Source organism: Malaclemys terrapin, chromosome 3 (assembly GCF_027887155.1).
Source record: "Malaclemys terrapin pileata isolate rMalTer1 chromosome 3, rMalTer1.hap1, whole genome shotgun sequence".
Classification (NCBI taxonomy): Eukaryota; Metazoa; Chordata; order Testudines; family Emydidae; genus Malaclemys; species Malaclemys terrapin.
Genome location: NC_071507.1, coordinates 147,759,670 through 147,786,024, shown reverse-complemented (window position 1 = coordinate 147,786,024; position 26,355 = coordinate 147,759,670). Strand labels below are relative to the sequence as shown.

The window sequence follows — 26,355 nt, the reverse complement described above, 5'->3', positions numbered from 1 at the left end:
TTCCTACACCAGAAATAACCACCCTAATAAATTGTCCAACCATCTCATATTTCATTGCTAGGTAAATGAATACTTCTTTTAAAAAGTGTGGGAAGACCACAAAAAAATGATTCATGGAAGCCTAGCTTGTAGTGACCAAGTTGTGAATAACTGACTTCCAGCCTTGCCAGTAGGGTAATTCAGAATAGGATGACACAAAGTGCTACAACACCTCCATGAATGACATGGAAGATGGGTAAACAGCATGCAAATTAAAGTAAGATACTACTCAAATTAGGAGGTGTTGCCAACACCAATGAGGCCTGAACATTTTTTTACAAAATGAAGTCTGACCTGGACCAAGCCAAGCTATGTATCTGGGGAAAACCAGTCTGACACAATTTCTTTAAATTTATTTCTCAGAAAGCAATGCTGGTGAGACGTAAGAGTGAGAGTAGACTGCCACTGAGATCTGAACATTCAGTGTGATACAGTGGTAAAAAATGCCAATACAGTTTTGGACTGCGGGTGTAGAGACATCAGATCATAGAAAAGGGAGGTGTTAATTCTCCCTTATACTTAATGAAAAGTCCACCTAATACCACATTCAGTTCTGGGTATCTCAATACCAGTAAGGTATCAGGGTCAAGGCAGCTTACAGAAGAGCAACCTAAAGTCCAATTGTTTTTTGTTTGTTTTTTCTTCCTGGAGCTGTTCCCTGTGGTATAAGTTGTATTGCTTTGTTTTACTCTGATTCAAATCAATCCAACACTGGGACTTCCTCCATTTGCATTGTAGATTATTCTACCATCTAACAACTCTCACTACTAGCAATTTGTCTTACGCTGATTTTTATCTCATTACTTCTAATCAATACCATTATGGACCACACTAAAATTAATATCCTTTCCTGGTGTTTATACCCTTCCAATCTTTGTAAAGATATCTAAGCCCTCATGGGAATTACTAAACCAAGCTATAAATATTTACACCTTTTGTTAATCCATATCACCATTCCCCTTAATCATTTTTTGTTGTACCAGGGAGTTGGGCTAGATCAGTACACCACAACCTTTGCAGCAGCAAGAACTGCATTCGCAGGTTGCCAGGAAGCCTGAGGGCTGTACCTAATTTCCATATATATTTACATAGGATTTTTATCAGAAATAAACCACACCGTAGCATTTATTTATAGAGTATTGTAAGTGTATGCAGCACTTTACAAAACACAGAGTCTGCTTTGAGGGCTTATAGAGAAGTAAAATGTTTGGGGAAATAGTCTTTTACTTAGCCACTAAGGCCCTCTGCCACTCACTCCCCTCCCCCCCCCCCTTTTTTTTTTTTTACACACACATTGCAGCTGGCAGTTAATAGTGGCCACCTTGCTAAAAATAAGCAGTGACTTTTGTGATAGTGGTAGCATGAGGATTCAGGGTCAGAAGCTGTTTAAAAAACAAAACAAACCCCACAAACTTCATGCTACTTGAATTCTGGTTTAGACATTAATGTGAAAAGCAGTTAAAGGTTTGTTCCAATAATATGTATTCACATATATAGTTAAATAAGTAGACACTGAAGGCTGGGACAAGACACCACCTTTACTAGGCAACCATTTGCCCTAAGAAATCCCAAAGTATTCTCAAATCTGTTGAGTCTAACTCTGCTCCACCTCTATTAAAATACACCTGTTTAGCAAGTAAACTTTTGTTGATCTCATGAGTTTGCTTAAGACAGGTTTCATGCTATTAAAGTAAGACAGACTTCTTTGCATTTGACTTGCATGCTGCCAATTTTATAAGCCTCATGCAAGATGCCATCACAAGGTGGATGAGAGAAAAGGAGGGATTGAAGCACAAATACCATTTGTAATTTGAGTATGCTTTGAATACCAGTTAACTTTACCTAGGTATTTATGGCTTTCAATTCCAGATTATCTGTCCAGGGTCATCTTTTAATTAGTTGGGGCTCTTGAGAGGTGTCAGAATACACTATTTCCCATGAGTAAATAGATGGGACCTCATCACAAAAACAAAACAAAGCATAAAAAACTTGCGCCAAGGAGGAGAAAAAATAAACATAGAATTAAAAAGTAGAGCAAACTTTTCCTGTGCTATTTCCATTTGTCCTACTATATGCTGTTTATCATAGTGCAAAGGTACATTGTGTACATTTCTCCAAAGGTTTTTAAAAGGCAGTTGCACCTGAGATGTTAATTGGTAATTTACAAATGCAAATAATGGTATAGCCAATTGCTACTGTATATTAAGAACATACATTTTCAAACTAAGTTTTTTCTCCCAACTGTGACCTCCTGTCTTACCTTTCATGCTAAGTAAAATGGGTTGTTTCCTTTTCAGTAAGAACCAAAGTGAGGTAGAGCAAAACTTGACTACCTTCGGACATTTCCTTTTTCATAATTGGTTGCTCTTCACCTTGGCTTGAGCGTTCACATTTTGTTTCAGGTTGTTTTTTCATGTTCAGGAAGGAAGGAGTGGTCATTCATTTCAGCATCTATGGTGCAACTAGCAGTGGCTGCAAAGTGGCTCCTCCTAGCAGAAGAAAATTTACAAACAATGCAGGCTTATGGTGGTAGCAGATTTTGTAGGATTTTCATGTTTTAAGAGTAGGGGAAAATGGAAAAGCAGAGAAAGACATAGCACCACCATGTAAGACATTTAGTCTTGGACTGGTAGCTCTTTGGGACAGGAACAATCTTTCCATTTTGTTTATACAGTGTCTAGCACAGGGGTTGGCAATCTTTGGCATGCAGCATCAGGGTAATCCGCTGACCGGCCGTGAGACATTTTATTTACATTGACCGTCCACAGGCACGGCCCCCCGCAGCTCCCAGTGGCTGCAGTTCATTGTTGCCAGCCAATGGGAGCTGTGGGAACCAGTGGCCAGCACGTCCCTGTGGGCTGCTGCCTGCTGCTTCCATTGGCCAGGAATGGTGAACTGCAGCCACTGAGAGCTGCGGGGGGCCATGCCTGCGGACGGTCAACATAAACAAAATGTCTCACAGCCCACCAGAGGATTATCCTGATGGGCCGGGTGCTGAATATTGCCGACCCCTGGTCTAATACTATGGGATTCTCTTCCATGACTGAGATTCCTACATGCTATTGCAAAACAAATAAATGACCTTTTTCTGGAACAGTGGTGGTTTATTTCAGTAACGCTACAAAAATACAGTGGGTAAGTAAATTACATGTGTGGTTCTTTTGGGAATAGGTTTATGAACTGATGGAGTGGATGAGATAACATGTCTTGCATGTGATCTGTTAATTATGAATTCTGAACTGGAAAATTAAGAAGTACCGGGTCAGACCAAAGGTCCATCTAGCCCAGTATCCTGTCTACCGACAGTGGCCAATGCCAGGTGCCCCAGAGGGAGTGAACCTAACAGGCAATGATCAAGTGATCTCTCTCCTGCCATCCATCTCCATCCTCTGACAGACAGAGGCTAGGGACACCATTCCTTACCCGTCCTGGCGAATAGCCATTAAAGGACTTAACCACTATGAATTTATCCAGTTCTCTTTTAAACTCTGTTATAGTCTTAGCCTTCACAACCTTCTCAGGTAAGGAGTTCCACAAGCTGACTGTGCGCTGCGTGAAGAAGAACTTCCTTTTATTTGTTTTAAACCTGCTGCCTATTAATTTCATTTGATGACCCCTAGTTCTTGTATTATGGGAATAAGTAAATAACTTTTCCTTATCCACTTTCTCCATATCACTCATGATTTTATATACCTCTATCATATCCCCCCTTAGTCTCCTCTTTTCCAAGCTGAAGAGTCCTAGCCTCTTTAATCTCTCCTCATATGGGACCCGTTCCAAACCCTTAATCATTTTAGTTGCCCTTTTCTGAACCTTTTCTAGTGCCAGTATATCTTTTTTGAGATGAGGAGACCACATCTGTATGCAGTATTCGAGATGAGGGCGTACCATTGATTTATATAAGGGCAATAATATATTCTCAGTCTTATTCTCTATCCCCTTTTTAATGATTCCTAACATTCTGTTTGCTTTTTTGACCGCCTCTGCACACTGTGTGGACATTTTCAGAGAACTATCCACGATGACTCCAAGATCTTTTTCCTGACTTGTTGTAGCTAAATTAGCCCCCATCATATTGTATGTGTAGTTGGGGTTATTTTTTCCAATGTGCATTACTTACATTTATCCACATTAAATTTCATTTGCCATTTTGTTGCCCAGATCTTTTTGAAGTTCTTCACAGTCTGCTTTGGACTTAACTATCTTTAGCAGTTTAGTATCATCTGCAAACTTTGCCACCTCACTGTTTACCCCTTTTTCCAGATCATTTATGAATAAGTTGATTAGGATCGGTCCGAGGACTGACCCTTGGGGAACACCACTAGTTACCCCTCTCCATTCTGAGAATTTACCATTTATTCCTACCCTTTGTTCTCTGTCTTTTAGCCAGTTCTCAATCCATGAAAGGACCTTCCCTTTTATCCCATGGCAGCTTAATTTACATAAGAGCCTTTGGTGAGGGACCTTGTCAAAGGCTTTCTGGAAATCTAAGTATACTATGTCCACTGGATCCCCCTTGTCCACATGTTTGTTGACCCCTTCAAAGAATTCTAATAGATTAGTAAGACACGATTTCCCTTTACAGAAACCATGTTGACTATTGCTCAACAGTTTGTTTTTCTATGTGTCGGACAATTTTATTCTTAACTATTGTTTCAACTAATTTGCCCGGTACCAACGTTAAACTTACCGGTCTGTAATTGCCGGGATCACCTCTAGAGCCCTTTTAAAATATTGGCGTTACATTAGCTAACTTCCAGTCATTGGGTACAGAAGCCGATTTAAAGGACAGGTTACAAACCTTAGTTAATAGTTCCGCAACTTCACATTTGAGTTCTTTCAGAACTCTTGGGTGAATGCCATCTGGGCCCGGTGACGTGTTAATGTTAAGTTTATCAATTAATTCCAAAACCTCCTCTCGTGACACTTCAATCCGTGACAGTTCCTCAGATTTGTCACCTACAAAAGCCAGCTCAGGTTTGGGAATCTTGCTAACATCCTCAGCCGTGAAGACTGAAGCAAAGAATCCATTTAGTCTCTCCGCAATGACTTTATCGTCTTTAAGCATTCCTTTTGTATCTCGATCATCAAGGGGCCCCACTTATTGTTTAGCAGGCTTCCTGCTTCTGATGTACTTAAAAAACATTTTAGTACCACCTTTGGAGTTTTTGGCTAGCCGTTCTTCAAACTCCACTTTGGCTTTTCTTATTACATTCTTGCACTTAATTTGGCAGCGTTTATGCTCCTTTCTATTTGCCTCACTAGGATTTGACTTCCACTTTTTAAAGGAAGTCTTTTTATCTCTCACTGCTTCTTTTACATGGTTGTTAAGCCACGGTGGCTCTTTTTTAGTTCTTTTACTGTGTTTCTTCATTTGGGGTATACATTGAAGTTGGGCCTCTATTATGGTGTCTTTAAAAAGCGCCCATGCAGCTTGCAGGGATTTCACTTTAGTCACTGTACCTTTTAACTTCTGTTTAACTAACCCCCTCATTTTTAAATGCCACAGTGTTGGGCTGTTGAGATGGTCTTCCCACCACAGGGATGTTGAACGCTATTGTATTATGGTCACTATTTCCAAGCGGTCCTGCTATAGTTACCTCTTGGACCAGCTCCTGCGCTCTACTCAGAACTAAATCTAGAGTTGCCTCTCCCATTGTGGGTTCCTGTACCAGCTGCTCCATGAAGCAGTCATTTAAAGTATCGAGAAATTTTATCTCTGCATTTCGTCCTGAAGTGAAATGTTCCCAGTCAATATGGGGATAATTGAAATCCCCCACTATTATTGAGTTCTTAATTTTGATAGCCTCTCTAATTTCCCTTAGCATTTCATCATCACTATCACCATCCTGGTCAGGTGGTCGATAATAGATCCCTAATGTTATATTCTTATTAGAGCATGAAATTTCTATCCATAGAGATTCTATGGAACATGCGGATTTGCTTAAGATTTTTACTTCATTTGATTGTACATTTTCTTTCACATATAGTGCCACTCCCCCCCCCCCCCCCCCCCCCGCACGACCTGTTCTGTCCTTCTGATATATTTTGTACCCCGGAATGATTGTGTCCCATTGATTGCTCTCAGTCCACCAGGTTTCTGTGATGCCTATTATATCAATATCCTCCTTTATCACAAGGCACTCTAGTTCACCCATCTTATTTTTTAGACTTCTAGCATTTGTGTACAAGCACTTTAAAAACTTGTCACTGTTTATTTGTCTGCCCTTTTCTGATGTATCAGATTCTTTTTTATGTGAATGTTTATCATCTGATCTGGCCCCTACTTTATCCTCTTCCATCCTCTGCTCCTGACTATAACTTGGAGATTCTCTATCATTAGACTCTCCCCTAAGAGAAATCTGTGTCCGAGCCACATGCTCCTCTGCAGCAGTCGGCTTTCCCCCATCTCCTAGTTTAAAAACTGCTCTACAACCTTTTTAATGTTTAAATTATCCTACCGTGAACCATTTCTTGCCCACTGAAACTTAGAAAATGGAACAGACTGCTACACAAGTTCTTAGACCTTGACACCAAATGTAAAGCTCATCTTAAAGTATTGCTAAAACTAATTTTTTCTGTGGTTAGTGTGATTAAACTGATAGCTCCTCAAGAAGAAAAAAAAACTTACAGCAGACATAAACAGTTAAAAATAAACCAAAAAACTTTTCATTTTCATCTAGTCAGTCATAATTTTAATTAGGAATTCCACTAACATCCATCCTTCCCTCACCTTCCTTTCTGTCAAGAAAGAACATCATAAACAGGAGCAAAAAATCTCCACTGGAATATTATTGTAAAAGTTAATAATAATATAATTGAGCAGACATTTCTTCCACTAATCTTCATCTGGAATTGATGATTGCTGAAAACTGTTAATTTCAAATCTGGAGTGTGATGGGATAAAAATTAACTTCCTGTGGAATATTACCAAAACAGATACTGCACACAAAATGTCTTACCACCATTTATGTTGTAATAGGACCCAAAACCACAAGATGGCAGTGTCCTTAAGTACTTATGTAACACATATAAAGTATCAAATAAGGCAATTGTACTTGAATCTGTGTAGAGAGAGGATAGGCTTAAAACATTTTGAATGGGCTTGGGGGACATTTTTCTTCTCCATAATTCAGATTACCAAGCCAGCTGTTCATTATTAGTCATGTCATCATGGTTATTTCTATGTAATGTTTGAGGGAGGTTGGGAGAATAGTGAAAAAGGGTTTCCTATGAAGGTTCCAAATAAATGGACAACATTTCCCTACTGATATTAAAAAATATTGTAGGATTTGTTTAAAAAAAAAAAAAATCTTGAAGCTAATTTATAAGCTAAGTACATTTTTAGAGTTGGATTGACTCAAGTTCTCTATCCTCCCCACAGGCAGCCACCCTGCTAATATACCTCAGCCCTGTTCTGGCAAGAATGCTTCTGTCTGAGAAGTGCGATTTGGTCACTGTGGCCAAATCATCCCTTGGCCTTAACTGAAGAGACTGCCAAAAAATTAACTGCACTTGAGATTTGTCTATTGGGAATTGTACTGAGATTTCCAAACTCATATTTTATAGAAAGGTGAGGAAGCATTAGCTTGTTATCGAAAAATATCATGAAACATCAATTCCACCATATACACACAAACCAATGAAAAAATATTTCAATTGATAATAATAAAAACTTACAAATAGGCAGGGTAAGAAAAATGCTGCTTGAGAACTTAGAGTTTAATTTAACGATAGTTTGTATATTTTCACAATTTGTGTTTTAACAGTTCTAAAACTTTAATTTGTTGAATCTCAATATCTGTCATTAAATAATTGACAATCCCACCCATAATTTTGTGTAACTGAAAATTTAAACTGATAAAAATGCTTAAAAATAAATATTTTGATATTCTCAATTATAAAAAAAAATTGAATTCTGCCAAGTCTACTTTTAAGCCATTGAACGATGGTAATAATTTATGGAGCTGACTCAAATTGGTAACTTGAAATGCTTGTCATTACACAGTGCCATAGATGGGTGCATGCTACCTTATGTGTTCCTGACTCAAGGAATACATTGACAGAAGCTTCTTTTGTGAATGAGTAAGGGAAGGAGATAAACAGTGGAGGGGAATGCTGCTCTTTTCCACTCAAGGAGGAATTCAGTACAGTTTAAATGGAAAATCTGCTTATCTCGATTACCAAATCCCTGAGCCAGCCACACTTTAGAGTTTTAGAAAGATTTAAATCTTTTACAATTCTTGATTTGTTATAAATTAAACTTTTTATTGCAATTCAGTTATTTTATAAAGGAGTGATTGTATTGTGTCAATTCAGAATGAAGTGGGGGCGGGGAGAGAGGAAGAAGAGATGCTGAAAGGAAATTTGTGATCTCAAAAGGAAAAATGGGTGTGTGGGTTTTGAAGCAATCGCTCTGGAAATCTTTGTAAATTATGCATTTTAAAAAAAGATAGAACATCCTTCCCTTTTCTAACAATCATTTTCTCTGAAGCACCTTGAGTTTTTTCCCTTTTAAGTGGTGAAGCTGAACAATTTAGAGGCTCTGTAGAGTGAAGGAGAGGGTTTGATAGGACACAAGCGGCAAACCACTGCAATGTTCAAGTGTAACTAGAATCTCTTTGTATTTTATTTATATAGTGTTTCTCATGCAAGCATTCCTAGTGCTTTGTGTGATCATCACTTTGAATAATACAGCTGCTGTTATGGCAAAGACAGTTAAAGGGGTTACTCCAAAAAGGAAAAAAAAACATTGCTCAATCATTATTTAAGTCACCTATTCACTACAAGCTGCTGCTTTTGAAATCTAGAATACGGATTTGGGAAGCACTTTTCACACACTAGTTCTCTTTAAACTTTAAACTCATTGTTTTGTAAGTCAGATGGAGCTTTATGCAGTGATACACAGCTTTGACTAACTGCCACTTATTAAAGGATTAGACTCTTATTAAAGGAAGAATTGTTGTCCAGAACACTAGACTTATCACTTTTCAAAAGAAACTTGCAATCCTTAACTGCCATCTGTATTCTAACTGAAGAGAGTGGTGTAGCAAATTTCACACGTGTGTTTCTGAGCTACCAGTAACACACCAATAGGGAAAGTTAAACTACCATGTAGCATGTGAACACAAATTCTTAGTTGCTTTGATTAAAAATTATACTCTTGTACTTTGTTTCAGGAAGAAAATGTGACTGTGACAAAGGATTTTAGTAGAGTAGAAAATGCTTATCAAATGGAAGCAGAGGTATGTATTAATCGTAGCAAGAGGAATAACCATGCACCCAGACATAGTGAGTTTGTAGGTTTAGTCTTTCTCCTCAAAACTAGGAAGGAACAGTTACATACAGTACAGCACTGAGACTTTCCTAAAAGAGCCAGTATGAAGTAGTAAAATTAAAAAGGCACCCCACAGAATTTTGCAAGAAGTAAGCTAGGTTCTGGGGTGACAGAGCAAGATTTTCTTCATTCTTTGCTGTAGAGAGGAGCCCATTCACCCCATGATAACAGGGAAGCTATACTACATATGCTGGATGTTAGGAGAGCCTTGGCCTTCTATTTGGATAGGATGAAGGCCTTTAGGAAATCTGCCAAACTCTTCCTATCAATTGCAGAAAGATCAAAAGGCACAGCGATATCAGCTCTGAAGCTCTCTAAATGGGTCTCGAGCTGTATTAGCTACTGCTATCATGCTCGTAATTTGGTACCTCCACCTGGAATCTATACATTCCATGAGGTCAGTTTCCACCTCAGTCGCCTGAATTAAAGACATAACTATTCTGGAAATCTGCAGGGCAGACACCAGGGTATCTGCTCATACTTTCGCAGAATATTATCCGATTACTAGAGACTCTGCTTCTGTTGCCATCTTCAGTTCTACAGTACTGTAATGCATAATGGATTTGACTCCAAAGTCCCAACCCTCCATTGGAGATACTGCTTGGGAGTCACCTACAGTGGAGCACCAATAGGGACACTACTCAAGTAATTACTCTCCTTGTGAAGTAACAATGGTTCCCCACCCAATCCACCCTCCATCTACTTCAGAATTCTCAATAGGGGCTCTGCAGTAGAGAAGGACCTGACGATGGTTCACCCACACATTGTTAATTGGCCTCGCAGCAGAGCACAAAGGAGGGAGGAGAGCGCATGTGTGGACCAAATGGACACTGCTACTAAAGATCTCTGATCAGAGGCACAGGGTGCAGACACACCTACAGTGGAGCACATAGAGAGACACACATCTTGAAGAACCATCATTACTGCACAAGGTGAATAACTTTCTCTTATGTGGGTAATCCCACTGACACCAAGGGGACTATGCATGTGAATAGGGCTTTGCATGAGTAGGCCCTTACCAAGCAGGAAGTGCTGTACTGGGAGTCAATCTAGCTAAGGAAAAGCACCATTTTTTTCAGTCTATGAACCTTTGCAATGCAGCATGCTAATTAGACCACTATCCAATAGCTTGATAACGTGTTTTGTGGAGGGGGCCTGGAAGTTCGCATCACTGATAGTTACTTGCAACTCCATAGTTAAAGTACAGTTCCATTTTGCACTTAAAGGAGGGAGAGAGCTTCTTTGGTTTGAATGAAGAACATAGCATATCCACCTCAAATTTATAGCACCGCGTACAGAAAGAATGTTGAGAATTACACTTATTTGTTTTTAGGAGTTTAAATTAAACTGGGTCCTTTAAGAAATATGTCAGTATTTTGCCTTGGTCCTGAACTATCTTAACTGAATACGGCAGATGCTTTAAACTTCCCATGTAGTTGGAAGTAATTGAAGTCTTGTGAATGGGCTATATTTGAAAAATTAAGGTAGGCTATTAATGAGGTATCAAATTGTTTTTATATAGACTACAGCAAGGCTTAGGTCAACAGCTGAACTAATTCTTAAATAGTCTCATATTGATAAAGAGAACTCAACCAATCGCCAGTTTTTCTCTACCATTTTCTGCAACCCACCATCTCCCGCAGTTCTGCTAGGGATGGGACTTCTCTCCTCGCTGTTGTTTCCTGGGCGGGTTCAGAGCTGCAGCACAGCTTGTGCTGGCCAACCCTCCTCCTCCCCAATTATCCGGCCTCCGCAGCAGCAGGTTGCTTAACTCACATCCTTTAAAGTTACTGCTTAGGCTGTTTTTTGGGCAGCTTGAGCATTTTGATTTGCTTCAAGCCTTCTTCTGGTCCAGGATTTGAGCAGCCTGGTGGACATAGCCACCCACAGCCTCCATTGCCCCTTCGCAGGCATGGCAGACCCGCCACGTAAGTAGTGGGCACAATCAAGAAGGTGCTCTGTATGCAAGGCGGCAGCTTTCTCAGGTGCTCAGCCAAAGATGAAAGATGCCCAGGCTGCTCCCAATCAGAGGACTTAACTCTGCTAGAACACAGAGCTCTGAATGGGACAGGCAATATTGGGTCCCCTACACACCTAAAGAGTAGTGACTCCACCACAGAGAAACCCAACCAGGAGACACAGGGCAGAACAGACAGAGGCTCTAAGGATGAAGAGGTTTTCATCCAGCTTACCCAGGAGGTAAGTCCTGGAGTAAAACAGGATTGCAAAGATATGAACCCTACTCAGATACCGGTCCCCACACAAGTCCTGAAGTGGGCCCTTGTTTCCCTGGGGAGAGATGCCAGGCTCATAAATAACTACTACCTTCCCAATCCAGGTCAGGGAACTCATAAGGAGATGTCACTCTGGAGGAATAGGACTCTGATGGAGAAGACTCTGAAAGAGAATGCTATAGAGGGCTTTGGGCTCTGCCTAAAGCAAGTGGCAAGAAACTGCGTTCTGGCCATGCCAGAGTAGCCATGCTCACAAACCATACCAAAAAAGACCAGAATGAACAAAAACGGAAAGAAAGTACAAAAAATCTTCCCAGCACTTCTCCTCTGACTCAACTTCCTCCTCTACCGAGGAAGGAGAGCTGTCAGGCTCTGAATCTGAGCAGGACTCAGGGAAAATGTCGCAAAAATATTTCCCCCCAAAAAAAAGTTTGAGGTCATGTGCAAAAGATTGTGTCCACAATATTTATCCAACCTCAGCAAGTTCCTGAGCACAAGCCTTGAAGTAAATACCTACCCTCAAGGTTCTGATTCCCTTGCACTCCTTTTTTGGAGGCATGATCAGGGAGAAGTGAAAAACTCAGCAGGGGCAAGACCATTAACATATATGACCTTATATTTTTACAAACTCCAAGAGCCTAAAAGTTCTATTCGTGAGGTTTCAAAAGTAGATGCTGCAGTAGCATCCTTAGCAAGATACATGATTATTCTGTCTGAAGGGGAATTCTTTCCTAAGGACCCCACAGATAGGGAAGTGGAGGCCACCCACACTCTGGCAAGTCAAGTATAATTAGGCAGGCCAAAAAACAACTTGAAGAGCAACTAGCAAAAGACACAAAAACTAACAGCAAAAATTGTATTAAGTGCTTCAGAAACAAGAGGCCTATCTAAGGGCTTGTCTACACTGGCAGTTTACAGCACTGCAACATTCTCGCTCAGAGGTGTGAAAAAACATCCCCTTGAGTGCAGCAAGGTTCCGTGCTGTAAAGCGCCAGTGTAGACAGTGCGCCAGTGTAGACAGTGCACCAGCACTGGGAGCCACACCCCTCGTAGAGGTGGGTTTTTTAGAGCACTGGGAGAGCTCTCTCCCAGCACTCTGCCGCGACCACACAAGCCACGTTAAAGTGCTGCCACGGCAGCGCTTTAGCTTTGCCAGTGTAGACTAGCTCATACAATCAGTGAGGCCTCTGGATGATCAAAGTGCTAAAGAAGTCCTTAAGCCAAACAGGATTGATACGGAGAAGCTAAATGAATTCTTTGCATCTATCTTCACTGCAGAGGATGTGAGGATATTCCCGCACCTGAGCCAGTCTTTTTAGGTGACAGATCTAAGGAACTGTCCCAGATTGAGGTGTTGATAGAGGAGGTTTTGGAACAAATTGATAAATTAAACAGTAATAAGTCACCAGGACCAGATGGAACTCAAATATGAAATTATAAAACTTCTAATGTGGTATGTAACCTATTCAATATTGATAAATGCAAAGTAATGCACATTGGAAAACGTAATTCCAACTAAACATACAAAATGATGGGGTCTAAATTAGCTGTTACCACTCAAGAAAGAAGGTAGTTCTCTGAAAACATCCACTCAGTGTGCAGCGGCAGTCAAAAAAGTGAACAGAATGTTGGGAATCATTAAGAAAGGGATAGATAATAAGACAGAAAATATCATATTGCCTCTATATAAATCAAAGACCAAGACTATAACTGTTTAAAAAAGAACTTGATAAGTTCATGGAGGATAGGTCCATCAATGGCTATTAGCCAGGATGGACAGGGATGGTGTCCCTAGCTCTGTTTGCCAGAAGCTGGGAATGGGCGACAGGGGATGGATCACCTGTTCTGTTCTTTCCCTCTGGGATACCTGGCATTGGCCACTGTCTGAAAACAGGATACTTGGCTAGATGGACCTTTGGTCTGACCCATTATGGCCATTCTCATGTTCTATTGCTTAAATTATCTTCTGTACCAAATGATGGGAGGATAACTAATGTAACTCCAAGTTTTTAAAAAGGCTCCAGAGACAATCCTGGCAATTGCAGGCCAGTAAGCCTACCTTCAATATCAGGCAAATTGGTTGAAACTATAGTAAAGAACAGAATTATCAGACACACAGATGAACACAATATTTTGGGGAAGAGTCAACATGGCTTTTTGTAAAGGGAAATCATGCCTCACCAATTTATTAGAATTCTTGGGGGGGGAAGGGAGTGTTAACAAACGTGTGGACAAAGTTGATCCAGTGGATATAGTGTATTTGGAATTTCAGAAAGTCTTTCATAAGTTTCATCACCAAAGGCTCTTAAGCAAAATAAGCAGTCAGTCATGGGAAAAGAGGGAAGGTCTTTTTATAGATCAGTAACTGGATAAAAGACAGGAAACAAAAGGTAGGAATAAATAGTTTTCACGGTGGAGAGAGGTAAATAACGGGGGCCCCCAGGATCTGTACTAGAGCTAGTGCTGTTTAGCATATTCATAAATGATCTGGAAAAAGGAATAAACAGCGCAGTGGCAAAGTTTGAAGACGATACAAAGTTACTCAAGATAGTAAGTCCAAAGCTGACTGCAAAGAGTTACAGAGCGATCTCACAAAATTGGGTGGGTGGGCAACAAAATGGCAAATGAAATTCAGTGTTGATAAATGCAAAGTAATGCACATTGGAAAACATAATCCCAACTATATATATAAAATGACAGTGTCTAAATTAGCTGTTACCACTCAAAGATTTTTGAGTTATTGTAGATAGTTTTCTGAAAACGTGCTCAATGTGCACCAACAGTTAAACACAAGCTATGTTAGGAACCATTAAGAAGGGGATAACGATAAGACAGAAAATATCATAATGCCACAATATAAACCCATGGTATGCCCACAATTTGAATATTGTGTGCAGTTCTAGTTGCTCTATCTCAAAAAAGATATTTGTGAATTGGAAAAAGTATAGAGCCAGGCAACAAAAATTATTAGGGCTATGGAACAGATTACATGTGAAGAAAGATTAAGAAGACTGGGACTGTGCAGCTTAGAAAAGTGGGGGGAGATATGATAGAGGTCTATAAAATCATGAATGGTGTGGAGAAAGTAAATAAGGAAGCATTATACCTCTTCACATAACACAAGAACCAGGGGTCTCCCAATTAAATTAATAGGCAGCAGGTTTAAAACAAACATAGGGATGTATTTCTTCACACAATGCATAGTCAACCTGTGGAACTCATTGCCAAGGGATGTTGTGAATGCCAAAAGTATAACTGGATTCAAAAAAGAATTAGATAAATTAATGGAGGATAGATCCATTAATGGCTATTAGCCAAGGTGCTCAGGGATGCAACCCCATGCAATGGGTGTCCCTAAATCCCTGCTTGCCAGAAGCTGTGACTGGATGACAGAGGATGGATCACTCAATAATTGCCCTGTTCTGTTCATTCCCTTTGAAGCATCTGACACTGGCCACTGTTGGAAGACAGAAAACTGGGCTAGATTAACCAGTGGTCTGATGCATAGCCCATTCTTATGTTCTTATACCCTCAGAAGGGATTTTGAGGAATCCTTGCCATTCTCAGAGCATCTCTCACAGCAACATGCTTTGTGATAGCTTCACTAACCTAACTGGAAGACCGTAGGGCCCTGAAGGATAGGGGTCACTCTAATTTAAGATCCATTCTCAAGGAAGTTTTCCTGACCAACAGCATTTGTCGCTGATGCTTCATGGACACAATGAGATTTTCAGCTAGTCATAACATCCGCCAGTTCAGAGGGCAGGCATCATGTATGGATGGCTCTGTTGCAAGATGGTAGAAACTCACTCTAAGTAAGTCTATGCTCCAAGTTCACAGGATGTCTCCTCTTCTGAAAAAAAAGGGAGATACAATTGTGACAGAAAATGCTGCTAAATCTGTGCAGTCCCTCCTTTCTCCCCTGAATGCTTTCAGGAGGGAGTACAAAAACTCCTTCAAGCAGAAGCACTGCTTTTGTCTCTCTTCATTGCAGAAGTACCTGAGGAAGGATAGCAGATATGCCAAAGAAAATCCATTGAGCCAGAGCTCAAGAGGAAAGCCCAGGGGTGTTCACACAGCCCTCAAAAGCCCATCCTGACAACGAGCGGATATGCCTCTGTCCAGGAACTGAATCTAGGAGGCAGAATTTCCCAATTTTTGGAAGAATGGTTTATAATCCACCACAGACAAGGGGGTAATAGATAATAAATCACAGATAATCCCTTGAGCTACAGGCCCCACCCCACCATCCAGTCCATAAACACACATACACACTCCTCCACCAATCCCGCAAGCATGAATTGAGCTGGAATGAAGTCTCCTAGATATCGGAGCAATAAGCAATTCCCTCAAAAGAAAACTCCTGAGGTTTCTTTCTACTCCATCTTCTTCATCATTCAGAAGCCCACAGGGAGAGTCAGAACCATTCTTTATCTCAAGACTCAACAAATGGATGAAGAAAACAAAATGCCAAATGGAGACCCTAGTTTCTACAGTCTCATACCTGTATCAAGGGATCTCTTTACCTCAGTGAGCCTGCCAGACACACATCTGCATATCCCCATCCACCTGGTCTACTGCAGGCTTCTGAGATTTGCTTATGGCACAGAGCATTATCAGTACCAGATCATCCCATTTTGTCTTTTATAACCCCCCCCGCCCAAAGTCTTTACAAAGATGTTGGTAGTGATCATAACCAGGCTTAAGTTGCAGGGGACTCTTACCTATACCCCTTTCTGGATGACATTCTAAGGAGAGCTTCAACCTAGCCTGCAGCGCAAAAGGCCATAATGGAAACTCTGGACCTCGCCCATGGCTTTGTGATAAATGTCAAGAAAAGTTTCTCCCATCAACAAAGATAACCCACCTGGGAGTGGACATAGACACCTCAGTGGCAAAGATCTACCCATCACTTGACAGGTTCCAAAAATCTTCTTCGAGTGATGTCCCTGTGGGTGCTCCATTTCAGGTGTTTGTGTGCCCCTGTGCTCGTAATTGGAGATTGATGGTACCAGTGCCTGGTTGGATCGCATATGCATGGTCCCTGTCTTGTGCTGCTTCAGGTGTTTATCTGATGCTGTGTGACCATCACACCTGCTCATCTGTACAAGGGCTACCTGGTGGACCCTAAGCACCACCCCAGGTATGGGCATCCCTGGATGCCACCTGTGCCTTTTCCTCCACAGTAGCCATTTTGGAGCCTGTGGACAGCATACTCATCACAAGAACAACACAGACTTGCCAGCCCACCCAGAGCAAGCACACATCATTCACCCCTATCGACAGCACAGGGACCACCTGAAACTAGAGAACAGGGGGCGGAAGAGGAGGAGGAATTCTTTGACAAGGACAGTCCACCTGAAGCTCACTTCTCTTCATCTTCGCCTGATGACACTATCATGCCCCCGCCTTCCAACACAGGAGATGATTTCAAACAGTTCCAAGACCTCTATAAGGGAAATGTCCAGTGAGCTCACAACTCTCTTAAAGAAGTCCAGGAGGCACAAGATAAATTAATAGACATATTGCACACATCGACATCCTCCAAAATCACTTTCTTATGAATGACACAATTATGGAACCAGTAGTTATTCTGGCAAACCCCAGCAATGATCCCACCCACATGCAAGAGGTCTGATAAAAATTACTATGTGCCCACAAAGGGAACTGAATTTCTCTTCTCGCATCCAATGCCGAACTCATTAGTGATTGACGTGGTCAATGAATGGGGCAGACAAGAATACCCAGAAACATGCCCTATGACAAAGATTGGAAGCAGCTCGACCTTTTCGGCCGCAAAGCATACTCCTCAGTGACCTTATACTTGAGAATAGCTAACTATGAAGCATTACTAGCAAAGTATGACTACAATAATTATGCAAAATTCTCTGAATTTATTGAATTTATTCTGGAAGATAAAAAAGAGCAATTCAAATCAGTTCTATCAGCAGGTCAACTCATAACCAGAACAGCATTCCAGGATGCTCTGGATTCTGCTGATACAGCAGCGAGGTCCATAGCCACCACGGTGGTTATGAGAAGGGCTTCCTGGCTTCATCTCTCTGGATTCCCAAAGCCGATACAGTCGACAGTTGAAGACCAAAGAATCTAAGCTCTTTGCGGCCAAAACAAATGAGTCACTACACACTCTCAAGGACTCAAGGGCAACACTGAGATCTCTTGGCATTTACATACCTAGGTCCAAAAGAAAACAGGGAAATTGTCAAAGATCCCGACCCCCCTTGCTATGCACAATGCCACAGATATTATGAGCATCGGGGCAGAAGCAGAAAACATTGAGGAGAGAACAATCTACTCCCTCAAATACTATGCCCTAGCCATTGACCTCCACACAACAGATTTGAAGCCTTGGTTGAGGGCCTGAGAACCCCGTATCTTTCAACACTGGAGCCATCTACAACTTGCAAAACCTTTGGAAATCGCCTGCTTCCATTCTACCAATCTGGAAAAATATTACAACAGACAGATAGGTATTGGAAATTATTGAGACTGTTTACTCCATCTGCTTTACCTCCAAAAACCCCTACCCACCCTACCTCCCTGTCCCTCTTCAGGGACCCCTCTCATGAACATCTACTGTGAGAAGAGATAACCCACCTCATACATCTAGGAGCAGTAGAACCTGTACCAATGGAATACAGAGGAAGGGGATTTTATTCACACTACTTTCTCACACAGAAAAAACAGGAAGGTGGAGACCCATCCTCAACCTACAGTGAATCATAAATTTGAAAACACAGTGATTCAAAATGGTCACACTAGGCACCATAATTCCAGCACTAGAAAGGAGAGACTGGTTCTCAGCCCTCAACCTCTAGGATGTGTATTTTCATATAACCATCCATCTATCACATCAGAGGTTTCTCTGCTTTGCAATAGGACAAAATCATTTCCAAGACAAAGTTCTACCCTTCAGCCTATCCACTGTCCCGCGGGTATTTTCAAAGGTCCTAGCCATTGTAGCTGCCTACCTCTGCAGAAAAGGAATCCTGAAATTTCCATACTTGGACGACTGTCTGCCAAAAGCACCAACATGGCAGACAGTGTTAGAGTTCACCAAACAGGTGATAACTCTATTTATGAGGCTAGACTTTCAGTTAAACATAAAAAAATCCACTCTGACACCAGCACAACAACCGGAGTTTATTGGGGCATACCTCAATTCTCCGGAAGTAATGGTCTCCCTACCAAGAAAATGATTTCTGACTTTACCCAACCTGATCTCCATGACGCGAAACAGTCCACAAGTGTCTGCCAGAACCTGCCTACAACTTCTAGGTCACGTGACTGTCGTGACCTTCGTCGTCAGAAACGCAAGGTTACACTTGCAGTGTTTACAAGCCTGGCTCCGGACAAACTATGTCCCACACAGGCACAATATAAATGAGCGTCTCACAATGCTGGACAAAATAAGACTCCCTTCTATGGACACACACATACAACGTCTGGAGGGGGGGGTGCCCTTCGAACAGATTCCACCAATGCTTACCATCACCATAGATGCATCCCTTCGGGGGTGGGGGGGGCACATCTAAACCCACACTCTATCCAGGGCCGGTGGTCCACAGTGGAATCTCATCTTTTAGAATTACGAGCTGTCCGAAACACGTACTCCCACTTCTTACCGATCATCAAAGACAAGACTGTACAGATCCTTACAGACAATATGGCTTGTATGTTTTACATAAACAGACAAGGGGGAGCATGATCACACTCCCTATGCATGGAAGCCATGTGACTCTGGCAATGGTGCATCAAGCACAATGTCCATATTGCAGCATCGTACCTACCTGAATGACAGAATACCAGAGCAGATACCCTGAGCAGGAACTTTTCTCAGGACCATGAGTAGGAGCTGGATACATGTGCTCCTAAACATTTTTCAGACTTGGGAGTTCCCAACAACAGATCTTTTTGCAACCATACAAAACACCAAATGGCTGTAGTTTTGCTCCCCAGCAGGACTCAGTCCGTACTCTCTCAGTGATGCCTTCCTCACCAGATGGAATGCTCCCCTCCTATACACCTTCCCTCCCACCCCTCTCCTAGTCTGAGTGCTTCACAAAATCAGACAGGACAGAATCAGAGTGATCCTAATAGCCCCCATATGGTCTCGACAAACGTGGTATCCTTACCTTCTACAGATGGCGGCGTGTCCAACACGCACACTCCCGCTTCTGTCTCGGCTTCTGTCTGAGGACACAGGACGCGTCCTCCATCTGGATCCTCAAAAACTCCAACTCAAAGCCTGGTTACTTCATGGCTCTCGGGATCTGAAATGACATGCTCCACAAACATACATAACATTTTGTTAAACAGGCGAGATGTGTGTCCCCCTGTGGGTGCTCCACTACCCTTCCTCCTCCCTTTTACACACTAATGGTCTGCAGTAGAGAAGGAACAGAGGGGGGTTGGTCACATAGTGCCGGATAACCACCTGAAGTGATGCGAGATGGAGGTCGCACATGTGCAACCCAAACGGGAACTGCTACCATAAATCTCCAATTATGAGTGCAGGGGCGCACAAACACCTAAAGTGGAGCACCCATAGGGTAACATCTCGAAGAACCTATGTTACTGCATAAGGTAACTTTCTCATCTCATCTCTATCCTGCACAAGTGGGTGTAGAATGGCTTTTCTACTATCGGAGACTACAAATATACTATAGGAGATAACAAAATGGGCAGAAAAGAATCTCCCTCCCCAGGTGATACATATAAAAGGGAAGTTGAATCAGAAAGCGGATTGGCTCAGCCATTGCACAGTCAGCAGAATAGTACCTGAACCAGGAAGTCTTCACTCTGATCTTAAAGATGCTTGGTTTCCTCTTGGTTGATCTGTTTGCAAGTTACAAAAAGACCAGCAGCTGAAATACTTTACCAGGGAATCAAATCCTAAGTTCCTGGGAACAAAGCCCTGTCACACAAGTGGCCAGAAAGCTTGTGATATGCATTCCTGCCCTTCCCTCTCATAAGAAAAATAATTCAAAAGATAAAGCAGAAGCAAGTAAAGGAGATAGTGATAATTCTGTATTGGCCAAAGAAGCCCTGTTTCTCTGATCTACTAGAGCTGAAACTGCAACCATCATTACAGCTGCCACCCAGACTGGACATCCTTGCCCAAGGCCCTTTCCTCCACCCAGACCCAGACCATCTTCAGCTGAGAGCCTAGTTATTGAAAGGGAAACGTTAATAGCACTAGGCCTATCTTCCAAAGTGATAAGGAGTTTGCATGAGTCCAGGAGAGTCTCCATGATAAAAGCTTATTCCTCCATCTGGACCAAGTTCAGCATTTGATGCCAGGAGAGCAATGCTAATCTAAGAGATCTGGAATTCCAGCTATCCTGGACTCTTTCAAATAAGGTATGGATAAAGGTCTTCAGTCTAGCACCATAGCATGCCAGGTATCTGCCACTGGTAGCATTCTATTCAGAGGATCCTCAGGTTCTTTGGCATGTAATCCCAAAGTAGTCAGATTTGTCAGAGCAGTCAAACCAGTCTTCCCTAAATGGGTCCCACCACTGGTGTTGAAGGCCCTAGCCACTCACCCTTTCAAGCCCCTGACTTGTATATCAGCATTTTGTCTCTCCATCAAAATCTGTTTTCTGGCTGCCATCATGTCTCCTGGGCAAGTTTCAGATCTGGCAGTCCTATTTATGCAAGGACCCTACTGAGTGTTCCATGAAGACAAGAGGGTACCAAGAACTGCAGTTGTTTCTCCCCAGCGTGAAGTCTGCTTTCCGTAGCTTGCAGGAGACTATCCTTCGTTCCTTCTGCTCAAAGCCACAGCACCCACCCAAGAAGCTGGGGCACAATTTAGATGTCAGAAAAGCACTGAAAATCTACATCAAGTGCACAGAATCCACAAGGTCAGGCCCTGTTTGCCTTCTTTCACCCGAAATGTCAAAGGCTCAGAATCTCCAGGCTGTCTCTGGTTAGATGGATCAGACTGTGCATTGTTGAAGCTTACAAAAAGTGTCAGGCACTTCTCTTTCAGAAGCTATCCAGGCACACTCCACGAGATCCATGGCAACCTTGTGAGCCGAATGAGCATGTGCCTCTATCACAGATATATGCAGCGCAGCCACATGGTCGTTGGTTAATAGCATTGTCAAACATGACAGAGTGGACTTTCAGTCCTATGCAAAAGCCTTCTTTGGCAGAAAGGTGCTCCACGCAGTGGTCCAGTAATGCCTTTTGGTCAATCCTCAAGGGGGAGGGAGGAGATCTATTTACCTTTTCTTGTCTCTCCCCACTCCTGTACACTGCTCACTACTTCTCACGTGTAACAAAATTGCGGGCGACACTGGGCTGCAGAATCAAAAATTTCTTACAATAATTTCCTTTCTACTAGCAGCACCTCCCACAATTCTACCCACCTTGGTGGCTGTCTGCTAAGGATCAGCCTTTTATTTGCATATTTACCATGAAGGGAGTTGGCCTGCTGTACACTTAATGCATTTGTCATTGATGTTATGCTTATAAATATTTTTCTCTAAGTTTTTCACACAGCTTTGTAATGACTCACCTGGCAGCAAGTGGGGAAAGGGGGCATGGCCAGCATGAGAGGCACTGCAGCTTTGAATCACCACTGAAAGCTGCGGAGAGGAGAAGAGCAGCCCTGTGCGTAGCAGAATTGTGGGAGATGCTTCTAGCAGAAAGGAAATTATCGATTAATTTTTTTTCCATTTGATGCAACAATTCTATGAATTGTAATGGTTCAGTGGTAAGAGGAAGACTGGACAGATGCAGTAAGTTCTTATTGGCAGGTCACTTGGCCCAGCTGTTACTGTGTTTAATGAGTCATGACAGCATACTAGCTTGGGCACCAGTGATAGCTCCTTGGCTCCACTGTGCATTGAGTTAGTGCTATAGCAGGAGCACAGGGGGAGCCCTCAAAGCACACAGACATTAGAACTCACACTGGTCCTGGGCCCACCCTATTTACATAAGTAGAGTTCTCTCTCTAACAGCCCTCTAAACAAATGAATCATTTGCAAATTGAGAGTCACATTCACCAGTATGCCTTTTGGATGCTTCCCGGAGTCATGCAAATGTAAAGTAGCTGTAACCCCTGTTTAACTGCATGGTTTTGATGTACCAATAAATCTGCCCTTAAGTGAATAAAGAAATTATTTAAGGTTGATAGTGCATATCATATCATATAGCATGGTAGCATTCTCTTTGTGTTTCTTATTTAGTGACTGTATGAAACTAATAGTTTTTAAAAAGACTAACGAAATTCTCAGACAAAAAGCTATGTTACAACAGAGTTAAGAGTATACATCAGTTACCTGAGGACAAAATATTTTATCCTGTAGTGATGACATAGTGGGGAAGAAATATGAAAAAAATATCATGTCTTTAAAAATCAGTTAAATCTAACCATGAATCCTAAACACTAAAATGCCTGAATCATAATTATATAGTATTTGCATGACATCAGTACAGGGCAGAGTTAAGGTTGTTTTTGGTGTCTTAACTGTGCACTCCTTAACATGTTTTGACTTTTTAAATGTAACTCAAATTCCCAGAATTGTAATGCTTGGTTTTGGGATAATTACAACATTCCTGTAATTTTTATTTTTACCCTTACATTACTAAGATATACTCTCAGCCTTAACTATTTTTTGGAGGGGAGGAGCAGGGGAACACAGACTTAAATAAAAGTTATCTCTCTTGGATTTTAACCTTAAAAATGTGATGTGGACTCCTCATCTCAAAAAAGATATACTGTCATTAGAAAAGGTTCAGAGAAGGGCAACTAAAATGATTAGGGATTTGGAACGGGTCCCATATGAGGAGAGATTAAAGAGGCTAGGACTTTTCAGCTCGGAAAAGAGGAGACTAAGGGGGGATATGATAGAGGTATATGAAATCATGAGTGGTGTAGAGAAAGTGAAGAAGGAAAAGTTATTTACTTATTCCCATCATATTAAAAACTAGGGGCCACCAAATGAAATTAATGGACAACAGGTTTAAAACAAATAAAAGGAAGTTTTTCACACAGTGCACAGTCAACCTGTGGAACTCCTTGCCTGAGGAGGTTGTGAAGGCTAGGACTATAACAGGGTTTAAAAGAGAACTAGATAAATTCATGGAGGTTAAGTCCATTAATGCCTATTAGCCAGGATGGGTAAGGAATAGTATCCCTAGCCTCTGTTTGTCAGAGGGTGGAGTTGGATGGCAGGAGAGAGGTCACTTAATAATTGCCTGTTAGGTTCACTCCCTCTGGGGTACCTGGCGTTGGCCATTATCGGCAGACAGGATGTTGGGCTGGATGGACCCTTGGTCTGACCCAATATGGCCATTCTTATGTTCTTGAAATTTAATATTACTAAAAGATTAGTCACTAAACACTAAGTTTAGTCTTCTTGTAAGTGCATGTAAGAGTGCCTAGAATTACACTGCAATTTTCCTTCCTGCATATCCTCTTCACCCCATTTACCTAGTTTTCTGAATAATCACTCTTGAAATAGTAATTGGCATTTGTCCTTGCATAAGCTGCCTTAAAAATGTAAGAATTAGGGACACATGGCTCGTGATATCTTAAGGGCACGTTTTCTTTCTCCAAATTGCTAACATACCAAAAATTCTAGAGTTCCTCACAAAACATATTCTGAATCTATTATTGTAATTCTGCTGCAAAACAATGATCAATTTGCTGGAGGGCTGCAGGCATCTTCTAGACAAGTAGTAGTGGAGGTATAGGGCTAATGCCCTCAGTTGTTCTTACATATCAGGTTTGCAATATACCCTTGTAATTAAGTCGCTGAAAAGAAAGTCACTTTTCTAATCCACTTATGTTTACTAACAGGTCTGCATTACATTTAGTGATTTTGGAAAAATGCAGAACGTTTGCAACTTACTCGTTGAGAAACTGGGTAGTTCTGTTATCATCAGTCCACCTCACTTCTACCATACAGCAGAGGCTGTAGACACCCTTCGGTAAGTTCTCCCTCTCCTCTCCACAGAAATGCACAGCCTCAGGAAGCATTTACGTAATACATAATCCACACTGTTTAAAATGGGAAACAATAATAGTCTCCCTGTTGTCACTCCTGCCTTATACTTAAAGGAAAATTCAAGAAACTTAAAAAAGGTTACACAATTTTTATAAATCCAATTCCATTTAGCTCGCAAATGGTAAAGCTTAATCTTTCATGGAGGCTGCAGTGTCTTTGTCTAAAGGCAGGAGGTAACAAGCTTTTCCATGATTTCAATAGGAAAAACAATCTGCTTTTAACATGCTCAGTCAGCATATCTGTTTTTTCAATGGAGTTAAATCAAAACAAATTAATTTTAGTTTGGGATTTGTATGGGAAGGTACAAGCATTTAACAAGTTTCAGAGTAACAGCCGTGGTAGTCTGTATCCGCAAAAAGAAGAACAGGAGTACTTGTGGCACCTTAGAGACTAACAAATTTATTAGAGCATAAGCTTTCGTGGACTACAGCCCACATCCGAAGAAGTGGGCTGTAGTCCACGAAAGCTTATGCTCTAATAAATTTGTTAGTCTCTAAGGTGCCACAAGTACTCCTGTTCTTCTTTTTAAGCATTTAACAGGCTCCATCCACTTCCCCAAGTGCTGCAGCTGTCCTTCCTTCTCTTAGCTGCTGACAACAAACTTTGAAATATACCTTTCTAAAGAAACTCCATTTCAGTTACTTTGAGGAGAAAGAAAAACTTTCTAACATCAAAACATCCTCCTACAGCACCCCAGCCATAAAGGGAGAGTTAATTTGCCATGAAGGACATGAGCCAAGCACTCAGTCGTTGATGAAGGAAGGCGCCTGGGGAGATTAACTACATTTATCTGTTCCTCTTCCCCTAGTTTTTCAATTCACAATGAGATGAACTAAAAGAGCATTCAAAAGCCTGCTTTTCCCATTGATACCACCAAAAAACCCTTCTCCATCTCATCTGAAGTTCACACTCTTCAGAGGGGCCTGGCTACATCCAAGAAACAAGTTCAGTCATCCACTGCTTAAAAAAAAATGTTGAAATTGCCACAGAGGTGTGGTTGTGAGTAATATGTATTCTAAATATCTAGCTATGAGTTTGTTAGCACACTGGATTTTCCCTTACAAGCTTCCTCTGCCACATGCTCCCTATGTTTAACTATCAAGCATATGAGTGGGGAAGTAGATGTGCCTTGCATCTATGTAGTCACAAAAAATAATGATTTGGCAGGAGTTTCTGTGCTATGGTTGGATCAGCTAAGCTCCCTTGCTTTTTACCTCCCAGGCGTCAAGTGTGTCTTGCTGCTGTTGGGAACACACGTCGAAAAGCTCAAGAGGTCTGTCGACTGTTCGGCCAGTCACTGGGAAAACCGCTGCTTATCAGAGAAGAGGAAATGAAAGAATGGGAAGGACAAATAGACAGTCACCCATCCAACTCCTCAGACACACTGACTGTGCAGCAGAGAATCCAAAGTGCCACTATTTATGCTTCTTCAAAAATATTTGCTATTTTTGAGATAAAGGGAAGAGAAAAGAGAAAAAACAAGCTTATCTAGAAGCATGTTAAAACATTTTTCTTATTTGTCTCTGACAAATCTTAGAATAAATTTATGTACTTTAAAGTACAAATTTATTCAGTTTTTTCAGACCTGTATCTTCCTCTATAAATGATCAGGAAAAACTAATTATAATATTAGTTGTCCGCCCCCCCTCCCTTTCCAAAAAATAAGACCAGATTGTTCTCAGAACTACCTGGAAAGAGA

The 26,355-nt window shown here is 41.5% G+C and overlaps 1 protein-coding gene across 2 annotated transcripts in view; it reads left to right on the top strand.

Annotated features, from left to right (window-relative positions):
* The window catches only part of IRAK1BP1 (interleukin 1 receptor associated kinase 1 binding protein 1), a 32,120-nt gene extending 5,969 nt beyond the window's left edge, over positions 1–26,151 (top strand). Inside the window, exons 2-4 of one of the 2 annotated variants that reach the window (XM_054023881.1) lie at positions 9,219–9,284; positions 24,449–24,579; positions 25,878–26,151. In XM_054023881.1, coding sequence (XP_053879856.1) covers positions 9,219–9,284; positions 24,449–24,579; positions 25,878–26,148 — 468 coding nt within the window. In that variant the 3' untranslated portion in view covers positions 26,149–26,151. The remainder of the gene's footprint in view (positions 1–9,218; positions 9,285–24,448; positions 24,580–25,877) is intronic. The other variant, XM_054023882.1, reaches the window with a different exon arrangement.
* The last annotated feature ends 204 nt before the right edge of the window (positions 26,152–26,355 follow it).